This window comes from Micropterus dolomieu, linkage group LG20 (assembly GCF_021292245.1).
Source record: "Micropterus dolomieu isolate WLL.071019.BEF.003 ecotype Adirondacks linkage group LG20, ASM2129224v1, whole genome shotgun sequence".
Taxonomy (NCBI): Eukaryota; Metazoa; Chordata; class Actinopteri; order Centrarchiformes; family Centrarchidae; genus Micropterus; species Micropterus dolomieu.
In genome coordinates, this window is record NC_060169.1 from 4,423,721 (window position 1) to 4,441,153 (window position 17,433).

Below are 17,433 nucleotides of genomic sequence, written 5' to 3' on the forward strand. Positions count from 1 at the left end.
AAATTGTAAAAAAAAACAAAAAACAAACTATCATAATGTTCCTTTTCCTCCAAAGCAAACAGTTTCAGTTATCAGCCAGTTATCAGCAAATAAGAAATTCTATGTGCATCAAATTTTATTCATGTAATCTACAAATGTTTTGTGATCTGTCTTGACAGATTATTAAAATTTACCACCAGCATGCAAACACGTTTCAGTGTTGATTAAAAACATTTTTAAAATCTTAAATAAACGTCAACGAACAAGCTGTAACATGGAGATTTGAATTCTCGAGGTGTACCTGAAGGCACCATTAACCAGACCCACAATAGAACTGGGTTAATAAAACACACACACACACACACACACACAGATTAAGGAACATGGCCTTATGAAAACATATGATATTTATAAAGAAAATCATCAAATAAAAATATATTCATTTAATTCCCATACAGTTCTTCAACGTATCACATTGCACATGTTCTTTGCATTCAATGAAGACTTTCCAAAGCAAATTATATTTTTCGTTTATCAGTGAACATTATTTTACAAGCAGCGCCGCCCTCAGGACACCAGTGTAATCACAACAACACAGTGAAATCGGCCACTGTGCTGTAATTTGTTCAGTTCATGCATGAACATTATCTGCAATTATTTAATTAGTCAAAGCACATTTTCATATAAAGAAGCAGAATAGTCATTTCAATTTTAAAAATATTACCATTAGAGCAATTTACACTCTTCAGTCTCTCCTAATATTACATTATTACAGTTTCACTCACTCACAGTTCTTTAAACACAATAGCAATGTCAGGCACCTGGAAGAAGGTTGAAATATTACCAAAAGTGGGACTTGTCAAAACTTCAAATTTCATTTTAATGCAAGAAAAAGGACTCGATTCTTTACAGAAAAATGAACTCAGGAGTCTCCACTCAGCTACTGAAAGCAGGGCCTCGTTCTTCATACGATTAGAAAGTTGACGATTTGACACGAGTCTGGATTTTTTTTGTTGATGTTGTTCTTCGAAGCGTGTCTACAAATAAACTCGAACCATTGTCATAACCCCAAACAACATTAAGTCATTTCCAAAAACAAAATGGTTGCTTTCTTAGATTTATAATGAAAGAGTGTTGATTTTAAATGAGAACATGCAGGCTATTGGGAAACCACTGTGATCTTTTGATGCAATTACCACAATTTAATTTTCATAATGAAGAGTTACCTAAAGTCTACTTATACATGAAAAAAACTAATTTAAAATAAATAAGTTTAAAAAACAACAAAAACAAACCAAAGACTTTGAGGCACTTTGAGCAAAAAGATAAAAATTAACTAATTTCTGACCAAATTCACTGATAACATCTAATGTTTTACAGAGTGGAAACATTTTGGAGCACAATTTAGGAAATAAATTATGCAAAAACACATAAAATGCAAATACACGTAAAAAGACTTGCGTCCATTAATCTATTGCCCCAGTGCATGCTGGGAGGGTTTCCCACCTCATGTAACTGCTATCACGTGATCAGAACTAAGCCAATAATATGAATGCTGATCACAGTTTCAACTATTTTACCTTTATTTCAAAATATAAAGTGCACTGTTATTCAAGATAACTTCATCCAGGAACCACATTAGCTGGATGAGCATAAAAAACAGGATTATTTCAGCCCCATAACAGAATGTTAGCCTGAATTGGTTAAGCCACATTTGAAGACCAGGGCCCTGATCTTTCTTCATGTTAAACTTTGATGGTAATCCCTGACTTGATATTTCAGCAGGACTAAGGCAGAAGAGGCGACGGGTGAAGCCGGACTTGTCTGGACATCGTCACTGCTCCTCTGCAAGCAGCGATCTGAAGTTCTTCAGCTCTCTGATGCTTGTGGAAATTCTGTGGGACATTTCACAAAGAGACAGTTATCCCCGGGGGAGAGAGGGGGAGTGTACACAGTAACTGAATTCTAGTTTTGACTCAAATATACTCTAACTCCAGTTTTTCCCCAAGGCTCGGTTCTTTGGTTAATGTCCAGATTAAATGAGGGTTTCACTGAGAGTTGGTGTAAAATCCACCATGATTGAGTTTCAAGTTTCAACAATCTATAGAGTTTTGCATGGATATCTGGTAAGAACAAGTGAGGCAGCGTATGGTAGGAAAAGATCCCTGCAACTGAACTAAAAGAAGAATTAAAACTAAAAAAAATAAATTAATACAACTCCATAGATGCTTGTTCTGTAATGGAAAAAAAAAATTTTCAAATTCTAAAATACATCCAAAAGAAACTCTTAACGTTAGCCACAATGCTTCACTGCTAACCCGGCTATAAGGAACCACTGAAACAAGGAGGAGGGTGAAACGGTCAGTTTGAAGACCATCTTTATGGAAATGAAGAAATCTGAGAACTTAAGGATAAAAAGAGACTTGACAAAGCTAAAGAACTCATAATGAGCGGCTACAAGCAGGTCATGCTATAAACCATTAAACTCACAATTACAGATCAACAGGGATCGATCGGGGGATCTACTCCATAGCCAAGGGATCAGAGATGAGATCAGGGTGTAACGTGGTGTCATACAAGAAGTTTCAAATTATTTTGGTTCAGGTTAGTTAAAGACCAGGTCATCGTCTTGCTCGAGTCGACGCAATCCACACATTTCGTTGTTTGCATCGATTAACAAACTTTAGTCGTTTCAAAAATAGTTTTTTCCTGCTTTATTTGACAGTGACAGTAGAGTAGCGCTCTACAAGGTGAGCTACTGTTAATGGAAATGAGTCTGAATTTCCTGTAAGAAGAAAAATGTCCTGGAGGGCAAACACATGAAGGGTTTCTGCCCGCACCATTTCAGAAAATGACATAACATGATATTGCCATAAACAATTACTTAGTTAATGAGTTACGTTTTAAGAACACAATCACCTGAGGAACATGTACAAATCATTTTCAGTTACCAAGTGCTGAAAAAAAAATGCATGTGCAACAAATACAACCCTTTGTATTTTTGTTTATCTGTGAGCAGCTGCTCTGAGTTTCTTTTAAAATAACATAAACGTTATTTCACAGATGGTGCAAATTATCATATGATGAGTCTCTCACCTTCCAAAGGCATTGAGCAGAGAGACGACCTCCTGTCGGCTGAGCTGGAAACCGGGTCGCTGGTGGCTGGACGTGGGAAGAGCTTCAATCTGTCGCTCTGAAAACAAAATCTTTAATGACGTTCCTAATCCCTGAGTCTGATAAGGAGAGAGAGACACAGAGATCAAAACAAGGAAAGCAAAACACATACTGGTTTGACTGCATAACATTTACCCACAGTTTATACCATTTCCCACACTGAACATCATTAATATAACAAAATGTTCTCAAGCCCTCCTGACTCGCCTGCAGTTTCCCCCACAGGCGGCATTTAAAGCAGCCGACACAGTCCATGATCCTGGAGATGTTGAGGAAGGCCAGTCGGATGTCCTCCTGGCGTTAACACAGCAGAAGGAAACATGTCATTTTGGTGGCCAAAGAAATGTGTTAAAACTATAACAAAGAACACCAGAGTCACTTTATCCCTTTCTTAATCAGTTTTAATATTTTATCGATTCACTGCAACCTCATTTAATATTTAAATAAAAGGTTTCCACAAAACCTGTAAACTCCCTCTAAATGCTTCCTGGTAATAAATATCCAGGCAATAAAGACTCTTAAATCGCACTTTTGGAATTATTGGTTCAAAAACACTTCATTGATATAAATTCGGAAACTGGACAGAATATTTCTGAGAGCAATGTCAGTATTTGGGAGGAGGTTGAGAAGTCACGTTGTTTTTAGTTTCAGGACCGACTTCAGATGAGTGGTGATGGCGCAGTGGACAAGATGGATGCCTTTGGTGTGAGAGACCCGGGTTCAACTCCCTGCTGTGTCCTTCAACGGCGTGCGGCCTAAACAGCAATTGTAAGTCGTTTTGGATAAAAGCGTCAGCTAAATGAATAAATGTAAATCACGGACTGTATAAAACTAGGGTGATTAGATATATTTAATTAGAGGCTGAACTCTTCTTTACTTAATTAACTTTCTCTTGAAACAAAAGAAGAGAGTCTAGTTTTCAATTAACGTAAAACTTTAATTAAAAGCTTTGTCCCAATTAGACTCCTGTCCCTCTTACTGGCCTGGTGTAGCCACACGTTTTGACAATTAAACGCAGGACTCAATTAGACGCCTGGTCTGTTTTTTTAGTATATAGTAGTTCCATAGATGTTAAAAAAACTCCTAAAAGCCCACCGGGTCACTAGCTTGTGCTATTTCTAAGCTGCTTAGATTGCACGCACAAATATAAAAGTTTAAACTTATGTCAATATGGACATGCTACACATCACAGTCATAAAGTCTGAATATGTGTCCATTCCTTGATTATTTATATTACTTTAGTCCGTAAGGGTCCACTGATCAAAATAAAAATGAATCCAAGTTGAAATAATTAAGGTAATCTTCACCTTTCATCCTTTCTAAGGTAGGCTGCCAGTATTTTGATACGGATTTCTCTCCCTCTGTGCATGAGGTCGATTCGCTCTCTCTCTGAGCTGGAGCAATTGGATGATTCATAATTTATATGTCATTAGATAGCCTAGTTTTTATGAAGTAATATTCATACTGGTATTTAAATGAACAATTTGATAGTAGACTATTTCCTCTCTTTGCTGAGCAAGAGTTTTGTGGAAAAGGAATTAAAGTCCTGTCCCATACGGACGCCTGTCCCAAACAGGCTGGGTCAGTGATTAAAGGAAATAAAAGCCAGGGCTATTAATTGAAGTTGTATGGTATATGAGCTTAAACAGCCCTTGCTTGATAAATTCAGTAGTATTCTCTTTGAATACGAAGTCATCAGTCTGTTCACGACTTTCAATCTACGGCTTCCGGGTTCAAAAGGGTTATAAATGGTTGCTGACCTTCAGTTTGGCCGCTTCGATTTCATCCCCAGCAAACAGTGACGTCTCATCAAAGTGCAGAGGGAAAGATCTGGAAGAGTGTGCAGGAAAGTCACCACAAACTGCCAGGTTATGCAATAAATATGACAGCAGCACTGATGAGAAGTTAATAAATGTTAATGTCACTGGGTGCAATCTATATGTTGCTCCCACCACTAGCACCTTTATAAAATGAACAGCTTCAATGCGTCCCTGTGGAACGGTGTATTAGGGGGATGAATCCTGTTCCTCCACAAGATATTCCCTCATTTATATATTCCACCTTAATTTAATCAATTTTGAGTTAAAGATTTATTTTGCAAGAGAGACCTGAGTACAGCAGATAGAAAGAAACACAAACACAGCCAGACATAACAAAAGAACATACAGCAGTTTACATAATATCATTAGGTGTCATGGGGATGTTAGTTGAAAGCATTGTCTTACTCATTGATCCACAATCTTCCATAGTTGTGAAACTGGGCTGGGCTCTGGTGACTTTAAAGCCGTAGCATTTTATTCACATAATTTTAAAATCCAGCAAACTGTTCAGTGAGCCATGGTGCACAGAGGCATCTGCATTTGATTCTGTTTCTACACTCTTTTATTTAGGTTTTTCCTTTTTAATTTGAAATTGCACACAAAAGAACATTATAGAGCAGAATGAATACCGATGTAGAACTCTAGACTAAAATAAACTGAGAAAAAAAGGGACTATATTAAATCCAGAGCTACTGGGAACCTGATAACAGCTCTGTTCTAGGCTCAGTATCGGGCCTCAGACTGACCTGGCCAGCTGCAGGATGTGCAGCAGCAGCTCTTTGTGTTTCTGGTCCTCCTCAGGTCGGCCGGTGTACAGATGGAAAGAAGGCTGCTGGAAGAACGGCAGAGCTTTGGCCAGCGCTCGCAGCTCTATCAGGTACAGGAAGTAGAGGTTGCGGAGCCTCTTGGGGCCCTCTCCGGCCGTCAGCTCCGAGTCAAAACGCTGTCTGAACTCCGACACGTTGTGACCCCACTTGCTCTGAAACAGGCTGTCTAAAGGGGTAAACAGAGAGGGAAGGTTAGGAGTAAATAACAACATAGACTCTGTTTGTACTGGATAAAGACAGGACAGTTCATTAAAGGAAAAGATATTTTTTATGAGAGTTAGATGAGAGGATTCATACCAGTTTGATATTTGTACGCTAACTATGAAGGTACCGCCAGAATGATAGGCAGAATGTTAATTGACCTAAACTGGAGACATTTAATAAAAATAAACTTTATTTAGGCCTTTGATAGTAGAGACAGGTCTTTATTAGAGTATCTAATGTTTAAACAAGGCAACTCCCTGTTTTCTGATCTGTTCTCCTGTGACTACGGTTTGCTGCAACTATTTTATATTAAAAGCCTCCCACTTGTTCAGCGTGGCGTAATCCTTTCTCTTCACTGGAATTTTTAAATGTTATTGTGTAAGTATTGAATGCCATTAACGGTGCTTTAAACATTGTGAAAGAGCCGCAAAGTAGACGCAATCATGACTCAGACTATCAGTCAGTAAGAGGAGTATTTCAGTCGAGCCAATATAGTACAGGTCATTTTATTCTTCATTATTTTCCCAGCTATTATTTGAGATTAGTCTGTTATTTTTTTAAGTATTGACAGTATAAATTACATACATTCAGTCCTGTTTCTGTCTTGCTGCTGACTTTAACAAAAAGGGGATGGAGAACAAATGACCGTGAGGGTTTGTGCAAGTGTTGGAGTGTCTCACCATCCAAGAGGTATCTGGCGCTCAGGTGTATGTTGATGCTGGAATGGAGGCCGGAGATGAGCCGGTAGAAAGCTCTCTTCTCTACACACTGGCCTGAGAGACACAGAGACACGAGCAGCGGGAGTAGACCAAGAAGTGGACAAAAAAAAAAACAACGCAGCATTTCCCTGCGCCAAACATCTTCAGGTGAAACGCCAGCTTACCTTCCAGCCAGCTGTAGAACGTCTTTGCTGTAAAAACAAATAAATAAAATAAACCCAACATTGTTGTTTTCAGAGACCCGGTAAGAATTCTCATTCCTAATGAGGTGAATCGTGGTGTGATGTGACAGCAGAGGCCGCTTACCTTCACTTCCTGAGCCGATGTGGAACGCGTCGGGAATTATTGGTCGCTTGATAGTATATGGTCTGTGAGGGGGAAGGAAAGAGAAAGAGTAAAACTTACTCAAGTACTGTACAATTTTGAGTTACTTTTACTTTCCTTGAGTTTTTCCATCGTATGCAACTTTATACTTCTACTCCACTACATCTCAGAGGCAAATATTTTACTTTTAACTGCACTACAGTCTGACCACCGGTACTTCAGTTACTAGTTCTTTTTCAGATTACAACTTTTCATACCCAGTGAATGTCCAGTGTTAGAATTTGAGTGTTAGTGATAATCTTCCTCCTTCTTCAGCCAAATAAACTATGGACTATTGGACTAGCTGGAAAATTCTTCGTCACAAAGCTGAAAACGGGGCTGGAAAGTTCACTTTTAAAGAAGCGACACTCCAACATTTGATGATCTTATAGAATACGATGCGTTGATGTAGATTAAACTACCCATCAATGTATATAAAGTAGTTAAAATGAGCTCAACCTCCAACATTTACATCAGTAAAATGGAACATAAACGTTAAAGCAGCAGTAATATTAATCCAGAAACATCAGATTCCTACTGCACTAGGTACTTTTATTTCTATTACCTTAACTTCATTTACTGATAATCTTACACACTTTTACTAAAGTAAGGTGTGGCATGAGTACTTTCACTTAAATAAAGGATCTGAATACATCTTCCACCTCTGCTTCATTTATCAGTTTCCTAAGAATCCTAATGACTTTGGTGATCCCCGAACTCACTAGCATCACCAGCAGGTTGACATTTGTGTTTCAAAGTGAATATCTCAACTATTGGATGGACATTCATGTTCCCCTCAGGATGAATTGTAATAACTTTGGTAATCCTCTGATATATCATCTAGCCTCACTGTCAGGTCACATTTGAGCATGTTAGCGTGCTGACGTTAAGATTTTAATTGTGTTTTGGGATGGAGTTCTTTATGTAAAATACAAAATCTAAAGAGAGTGTTCTCCACTAATCTGAGCTGCAATTGTGTTTACTTGAAGCAGTTCTCCTCATAGATGCTGTTCCAGATCTGCCAGGCCTCTGGTCCTTTGTAGCCCGTGAAGCGCTCTGGGTTCAGCAGCAGGTCGACATACTGGGAGTCTGGTGACTGCTCGTCTGAGACACAGCAACATTTTAGTCAGCTGTAAGTCTAACATCTTGTTGTCAGCAGTAAGTGCAATCCAAACCAGGGAAAACAAAAAGTAAAAAGGTGGAGGAATATGTGAAGCATGTAGGGAGTCTGCTTTGTTCAGAATATGAGATTTACACACTAGCAGACACCTGTGTAGCGTTATAATAATACATAAGGTTGAATAGCAATAAACTTGTTAAGAAATCCAGTACAAAAGGAATTTGTGTTTCATTATATTACCTAAAAATGATATATTCATTCCTTTAATCCCGTTCCCTAAAGTAGTCACTAAACATTTTTTACACTCTCACTTATGTTTTCCTAAAAATGATAAATACTGCATTTTATCTTCACATTCTCTAAAATGTATGTATTATTTCCATTTATATTCACAGAAATGTGTATTTTATCATCATAAAATCCATATTCTTTCAATTATGTCCCCTAGTAATTTCATATACTTGTCATCATGTTCCTTAAAAATATTCCTTACATTATGTTCTCTAAATATGTTTGCCATTATTATGTCCCTAGAATAAAAAACTTAGAAAAGAATAGATAAATGTGTCAATCAGCAGGTCTGTGTCAAAACATTTGTTTGTATCTATACTTTTATATCCGGGATATGGTAAAGTGTACTACAGCGTTAGTAATCAAAATACATGAATGTTTGCTTTTGCGGTTTGTTCAGTCGGTCATGTGATCAACTAATTGATTAAATTGTACCGTCAACCACACAGAAGCGCTCTGCCTCGTCATCGTGTTTGCTCCAGTTGAGCAGAGCCTCTCTGGTCTCGTCACTGTAAAATGAAAACAGAGAGAGTCTGTCAACCTCTACATATTATGTTACACACGAACTTATCAACGCGTGTATTGTCTGTAATGTTTGCTCAGTGATCTTCTGTTCTCTTGATTGACAGCACTCACCTTAAAGAGACATCTACAGCGCCGAGATGCTCCGCCTGCTCACAGTCACCTAGCTGTTTGTTTGCTTCTGCTGAATACTGAACACACACACACACACACACACACAAATAAAATCATTATTTACTCTTAACTGTAATTTGAGCAAAATAATGACTCTGAAAGCTGCACCGAGTGAAAGAAGAAAGAGTTCAAGAGCCTGATTCATTGTTCTTTACGCACTATGGTATAATAAACTAAACTCCTGATGTGATGTATTCAAAGGACTGTTGAACACCTTTGAAGAATCATTTCAATGATACCAAGTACTTTTTACAATCCTAAAATTTGCAATTCTTCAATCCCAAAACACTATTACAGCCCAAAATCAAGAGAAATACAATTCTTAGGAATTGTTTCTTGTTACAATCCCCAAAGTTAAACTTTTTCAGAATCCCAAAAATGAGTTAAAAGCACCGCAAATCCCGTATATATAGCAATTAATATAGCATCTCCCAAATTATCATTTGTTGTAACACCTAACCTTTGCTAGAGTGCCTCTAAATTATGCAATTTGTTACTTGCTCAAATGTAATTTTATAAAAGGTGTTTCCTATAAATGTTTGTAATCCCTTCACTTTTTTCATTAAGCCCTTTAATCCTATTAATAAATGTATTTGTTAATTAGCCCAAAATGTTTTATGTGTGTTGTTGTTGGTTTTTTTTTTTTACAATCCCAATTCTTTGTTATATTTCCTTCTCCTGTAAATCCATAAAGTTTGCATAGCAACCCAACATTTGCTGTTACAGTCTCAATATGTGTTATTGCTGAGCAGGTTTACACATACAAAGAATATGTTTTGGTATTTTGGTGCATAAAAATAAATATAGTGGGTAGAAAATATAAGAAAGTTAAAGCAAGTACTGCAGATCAAGAATCGTAAATATAAATTATAAAACTGACAATAAGATATATAAGAATAATAAAGTATGTTTGTATGGGTGTTACTTAAATTACTTTTTATTTTCATTACCGCATCCCCAAATCAACAGTTCCCCCAGCTCATGGTTTAAACATCTGGAGATTTAGCTGCTAATGGGTACGATAAAAAAAAAAAAGTTGTACAAACACACACAACACAGTTATTTTAAATGAAACCAGATCTCAGAGAGAGTAAACACGGGCAGTTCATTCAAGGACCTGTCTGACTGATGGACCCCAGACTGCCAGTTCGCTTAAGCCGATCCTGACTGACTCACCTTGTTGTGCGAGGGCGATCGGATCCCCTCCGGCACCTCGTTCTGTGTACAGACAAGAGTTTTAGTCAGTCTGGTGTGAATGACAAAGGTGACGGATTTGTTTACAGCAGGTAGAAGAGAGGGGGAACTCACAGGAGAGCAGGGCTTCACAGCACAGTCCTTCAGACCGCAGTGACTGCTGGCCTCCCAGAACGGACACGGCTTATTCAGGTTCACCTGCAGAGGATCAAGTCCCAACACAAGTCCAGTTAATCTGTGTGTGTGTGTGTGTGTGTGGGCTTGTTTTACTATATTAAAACGGGGAGCCCACAAGTTTAAAGCCTCGCGTGTTCATCAGTTCACCTTACCTTGTAGAACCTGAAATAGTCAGACTCCAGAAGAGTTTGAAGTTTGGGGAAAAGATGCTCATTGTTAAAGCTATCGATGGTTTCCACATCACAAGTACAGTCATCGAGGTCACCTGTGACCTGAATGAGACGGGGAGGGGGGAAAAAACACAAACAACAGATTAACAACTGGGTCTGGGGTGGTGGCGCAGTGGATAAGACACATGCCTTTGGTGTGAGAGACCAATGTGTCCCTGAGCAAGACTCTTAACCCCTAGTTGCTCCAGAGGCGTGCGACCTCTGACACGTATAGCAATTGTAAGTCGCTTTGGATAAAAGCGTCAGCTAAATGAATAAATGTAAATGATTATCACCTGATTTGTGGAAAATAAGATAAATTAACTCCCTCTTTGTTAGGAGTGTACTGAATTATTGGAAGTGGTTAAAAGTAACTTTTACTCAAGTTAAATTTTAGGTACAACTTTTAGGTACTTGTACTCCACTACATTTCAGTGGGAAATATTGTACTTTTTTTTTTTTTTTTTACTGCTGACAGCTTTAATTACTGGTTACTTTTTAAAATTAAGATTTTGCATTAAAACACTACCTGTCAACATGATAATGTAAGGTTTGTGGCCCGGGACCCCCACTGACACTGACTCTCATACTTTTTTGTACAATGTATTGCCCTAACTGTACTTTAAACAACAACCTCATTGTACATCTTCTTTATTATTCTTTTATCTTTTGATATCTTATTGTCACTTTTATATTAATCATTACTTGACCTGCAGTACTGTCTCTATCTTTAGCTTTCTTATATTTTTCTACCTACTATGGTGAATATTAAGCACAACAACACCAAAGTACATTTCTTATAAAGGAATCCAGTAAAGCTGATTCTGATTCTGTATTAAAGGACATTAAAGACCTTGTGTGTTAACAAAATAACTCTCTATACCAACAGATTTGGCGTGTTACATGTTCATTTTCACCTCTCATGTTCACCTATGATGTTTGATGATTTGTCTGCATTACATGAGTGTTCATCATCACTCTGCTCTAGCTGGTTTCTTATCTGACAGACCAGACACCTATTGTAAAAGTAGGAATCCTCCAATTTTGACATAAATCCTGACACTACAACTACTACATAGAAATAAAAAGCACGTATGACATATATGCGTGTTCCTTATAATTAATTTGACATTTAACACATGGTGCTCCAGCAGCTGGATGTCACAGCACACAGGTGTTGCCTATTGAAGATTGGCAGGCAGGATATTGAATTTTGCTGAATAAAACTAAAGATTAGGGTTTGTTATTATTATCATTATTATATAGTATTTATGTCACGTACTGTGAGTCGCTCACCTGACAGAAACAGCTGCTGTCTGCAGATCCGGACACCTGGAGGAGGAGCAGCAGGAAGACCACCAGCTTCATAGCGACCTCTACAAAATACACCACACTCTGTATGTATGTTTGTATGTTTGTATGTAAGAGCAGAGCTTCACCTCCTTATTAACAGGACACGCTGGGTGGAGGCAGTTCTGATGCGAAGTTTTGCTTCCTGATATTTACTTCCTGTCATTTCCAGCCTGCTACGTGCGATACGTGACAAATTGATCAGCAGCTTTAATCGTGAGACCGTAATCACGTCGATCCTCCTGGTGTGTGTTCACATTTAAACAGGCGAATCCCAGAAGTCTGTAGCTTAATTAGGCTTTTAAACTGAAGTGTATTTTCTTCCTGTTCGCTCACAAAACAATCCGACTGAAACCTCCAGCATGTCCAAAATAAATCCTACTAGACTGCAGCAGTAAACGTCATTGGACTTCAATATAACATAAATACCTACAAAGAAAAAAATACCCACAAATATATTTAGAATTTAATATTAGGCTGTGGATATTTTGTACAAGCAAACGTTTTCCACACTGATATATCAAATTATTTTACTACAGGATAATGTCAGTAGGCCTATTTTCATTAAATGTTTTTTTTTAAATCTGTAAACCTTTTTATATACAGTCTATGCTGTAAACGTGCTGATAACCGTACAGCTGTACAGTTAATTTAAATGTTCATGTGCTTGTGGGCAGCTCAGTTTAAAATCTATATAATGTAATTCCAAAAGTCAGACACACGGTGGAGCAAAACGATACTAATTAAAAATGTAAAGGGACAGCCCGCCCATTTCACACGAGTAAGTGAGTAAAACTGTAATATTATGTGTAATCTGCCAGATAATATAACTGTGTGATCAGTCAAGAGTTTATTAAAATACAAAAAATCAAATAAAAACATGAATACAGTGGTGTGACTAAATCTAATCTAACAAATAAAAAGTGTTAGTGTTTTTTATAATACATAAAACGTTTTTAGTTTTCATCATTTTGTTTATGTGCATTGTTTGGCTTCGTTTTTATATACTTGCATGGGCTTAAAGTTGCAGGGCATTCCTTTTGACTGAGCATTTAAGGCAAGGCGAGTTTATTTTCTTTAGCATATTTCAACAACAAAGCAATTCAAAGTGCTTTACATAAAACATAAACGCAACAGGGAAATATAACAATGCATTTAAATTCAATTTTTTAAAAGAATTACATAAAAAACAAGATTAAACAGCAGAGTTAAAGTCACAGTGCAGTTTATTAATCAAAAACCTTAGATTTGATTAAATAAAAGGCAGCAGCAAGTCTTCAGCCTTGATTTAAAAGAACTTACAGTTACAGCAAAATTGTATTATTGGATTTTTGGAGTTTGTTCCAGATATATGGTACATAAAAACTGAACGGATGTGAATGTGAAAGATTTTAAGAAATAATTTCAAACATTACCTATATTACACAGTAAATGTACAGAAATGCAGGTACAAAATATCCATTATCTACACAACATATAGTATTATATCTGCTGTGTATTGGAGAGAGTATATAGAGGACTAAAATAAAAGAAATTAGAATTATTTGCATAGTTTCAATAATAATTTCAATACTATACTGTCATCGCTCTAACACAAATCTACCTAAACTGTGCATCCAGTATACTCTCATATTCACCTGTAGAATAAAGCAACCAGTTACCTTATTATTTCAGCATATATATATTTAGTAATCTGTTACTACAGATAGTTTAATGTTTACCTTGTAAACACTTTACCTTGTCAAGCTTGTTTTTTGTTAGCTGCATGTATGCATATTTCTGTGTATGTACATTGAGAGCAACGTAAAACTGAACTCAAATTCCTTTCATGTGAATGCATACATGGCCAGTAAAACTGATCCAGATTCTAGTTTTAATGTTGTTGGAGTTGTTTCTGGAGTTTTATCTGATTCATGATCTAAAAAGTCAACTTTTCATGAGAAAAACAGAAAAACAGCCCTCTTTTCAGCTTCAGTGTATTTTTCATTTTTTAAATTGTTTATTTATCTTAAGAATGGGAGAAGTTTATCCGCCCATAAAGAAACACTTTATCCTTCAGTTTATCAGAAACATTTAAATTCAACATCATCAAATTTGGAGATGAATTGTTTTAACTGGACAGGAAGGGTATGGACATTTTTAATCTGTAAAGTAACTATCAGACAAATAGAAAAGAGTAAAACAGTTGCCTCTAATATGAAGTGAAAGTAAAGTACAAGTACCTTGAATTTGTAGGCCTACTCAGGTACAGTTGAGCTACTTGAGTAAATGTACTAGGCCTAGTTACATTTCACCAGTGAGTAGCTTTAGTGGAGTGAAACGTATATTGTAATGTTTCTCTCTGAAATGTATTGGAAGCATAAAGCTGTAAAGTGTAATATCTATCATCTGATAGATGATAGATATTTATTAGTCCTTTTCTGAAATTCATAGTGTGTCATACAGCAAACATCAGACCAACAACATCAACAAACCAACAACCAGACAGCTGTTTTACAAACACAAACACCCCCCTAGTGCTTTACAAGTTATACTAAGGAGCAGCTCTGCTTAACACAGTGTACTGTTTAAACATTCTGCTCCATCCCTGTTAGGATGTGGACTTTATTTACTGTGGAAACGCTTCTTTTCTTGAATTTTCTTGCAATTACATCGCTGGTCTCTCCCCCCCTCTCTGTCGGCTGGCCGCGACTCGCTCTCTCTCTCTCTATTTTGGTGCTTCCTCGCGCTGCCAAGCCCCTGACGTAATGCTCCGCTGTTAATGATTAGCATGTGGAAAAGAGCAGCGCGAGCCTCTCTGGGCCAAGGCGGCCGTAACGCTGCCGGAAGTTAAATGATCCTGCCTTCAAAATAAGTTTTGTTTGGAGATTGGAACACCGCAATAAACACCAAAATAGTGAGAGTAAGTGGGTGTATTTTGTTTTGTTTTAAAAATATATATAGTGCACTGTAAAAAAAATAAAATAAAATAAAAACATGATAAGGAGATGTATAGCCTGTCTGTTTGACCATCATTGTCTTTATTTTATCTAAAGTCCAATCTCTGATAACTTAGAAATTTTATGTCTGACATTGTAATTTTAAAAAAACAAATTTAAAGAATTTTCTTCATACAGTTTTTGGCAGAGGTGGGACCAAGTCACAAATAAGTCTCAAGACTTAGCACTCAACTCCCAAGTCAAGTCCAAAGTTGAGACAAGCAGGTCCGAGTCAAGTCTCAAGTCAACATCGACACGTTCCAAGTCAAGTCCCAAGTCCTAAACTTTGAGTTTCGAGTCCTAAACAAGTCATAATGTGCTCTTCACCAAATTTAATACCATTTCATGCTTTTAACAATAGTTAAAAATGCAAAAAAAATATGTATTGATTAAAGCGTTAAACTGTACAGAAAAAAGGTAGAGGCACAGTTTCACAAATTCTTTGTTACCAAATTGCTCATTTGCATATCAAGGTATACGGAATACAAATAATAACAGAAAGTAGTCAAGAAGAAAATGTAACAAACATACTAAACTAAAAATCTAAATCTAAAATATAAATATAAAGCGGTGTGGATATGTACAGTATTTTACAGTATTAACAGAAATGTCTTGATAAATAGTAGTAGTGATTTAGAAAATAATAGTAATAATGATTACTGGTAGGGTTGACATAGAATAGATAGAAATATTAATATAAATCAGTGTGGATATATACAGTATTTTAAAGTATTACCAGAAATCTAACTATAAATAGTAGTAGTGAATTAGAAAGTAATAGTAAAATAGTACTTGTAGGGTTGACATGGAATGGATAGAACTATAAAATATAATTATAAATCAGTGTGGATCATATACTAAGGTGTGGATATGTACAGTATTTTACTTATTAACAGAAATGTTATGATAAATAGTAGTAGTAAATTTGAAAGTAATAGTAATAACGATTGCTGGTATGGTTGACATGGAATGGCTATAAGCAGTATTTTACAATAATATATATTACAAGCTATGTGATGATATATGTCATGCTTTTTTAAAATTGCATTGTTGTGGGAGTTGCTCAGCAAAAAAAAGCAATAATCTAGTAATAACTTAGCTCTACAATTCTCTGTGGGAAATGATCGGGCTCCGCCGCACTGCAGTTCTTTATTTTGAAAGCTTAAACCGGAAGTCACGCACTACATTCCGTCTAGCTTGACCGTGCTGCTGTTAGACCAGAGCCGCCGAGCAGCCCGTCTGCTGGGGAGAGTCAGAGGAAAAGTTAGTCAAGATGGCAAATCCCGCAGACCCGGAGTGAAGGGGCACCGCTCCCCCAGAAAAACCAGAGCCTGTCGCCCGTCCTGAGACAAACCCAACGATGCAAACTGCGCCAGGAGGTGAGAACCGTTAAGCTCGGTAACACTTTCACGTTAACTAAACGTTTGACAATTCAAATATGCAAACAGAAGTTTCTATCTTTTTTTGTTAGTTAGTTAGTTTGATTGTTTGCTCTCGTTGTTTTTTTTTTTGTTTTTTTTTGTCCCTTTCGGCTTAAATGTGTTAACTTATCCTAGAAAGAATCACAGCCTAAGTTAACCTTAACCTGCCTTCACATTGAAATTTGCGTTAATGGCAACGGTTAACGTTACATCGCTGGGAATCCATCGCCGTTAATGTTAGTTAACGTTAGTCAACGTTAGTCGTTATCGCCAACTTTACTAACGTTAGCTAACTTAAGTGAAAGTCACATCTGTTACACAACTCTTTCACGGGGAAGTTCTGGATAGATAAGGAAAAAGGGATAAAGGCATATAAGTTTAGATATACGGCTATATTTACTCGTTTTTCTTTGTACAAACTGCTCACGCACACAGATATCCGCCAACGGACATTCCCTGTGTGCTGATGAAGCAAAGTGACAGTTTTAGACAGCGGCTAACGCTCAGCCGGAGTCTGCTCCTAGCTTACTCTTCGGTGTTCATTCGGCAAAAACTCGCCACTACAACCTATCCTCTGCTTAAAATACAGGTTTATAAGCCTAACCTGTCATTAAATAAACGGAGGGAAGTCGCTGCTAACGTCTCTGCAGCACATAGCCCTGCCAGCGGCCGCCGTCGGCAACCCGGCGTCCTTCCTTTGGAAAATTCTGGGATGCAGCGCCAGAACTACCGACAGCTGTATTTTTAGGAATGGGTGGATACCAAGAAACGAAAATTATTTATTCTTGTCTCGGCGGTGAATGCCACAAGCCTATGCACATAGGCGACGGGGAGGAGGCGACCAATAAATGCATGTATGAGTTTTTGAAGGCTGTTTTTTTTTTTTTTTTTTTTTTTTTTTTGTTCGTATT

The 17,433-nt window shown here is 37.2% G+C and overlaps 1 protein-coding gene across 1 annotated transcript; it reads right to left on the bottom strand.

Moving 5' to 3' along the window:
• Positions 1-368: 368 nt before the first annotated feature.
• Positions 369-12,443, bottom strand: ero1a (endoplasmic reticulum oxidoreductase 1 alpha). The gene is made up of 15 exons (XM_046033109.1): positions 12,070-12,443; positions 10,717-10,836; positions 10,502-10,585; positions 10,370-10,411; positions 9,134-9,210; positions 8,933-9,006; positions 8,070-8,190; positions 7,030-7,091; positions 6,888-6,914; positions 6,685-6,777; positions 5,720-5,966; positions 4,914-4,983; positions 3,361-3,447; positions 3,076-3,212; positions 369-1,874 (listed from the first exon to the last, which is right to left on the bottom strand). Exons 1-15 carry the CDS (start codon positions 12,139-12,141, stop codon positions 1,814-1,816), a joined length of 1,374 nt encoding a protein of 457 aa, XP_045889065.1. The 5' UTR covers positions 12,142-12,443; the 3' UTR covers positions 369-1,813.
• Positions 12,444-17,433: the final 4,990 nt, after the last annotated feature.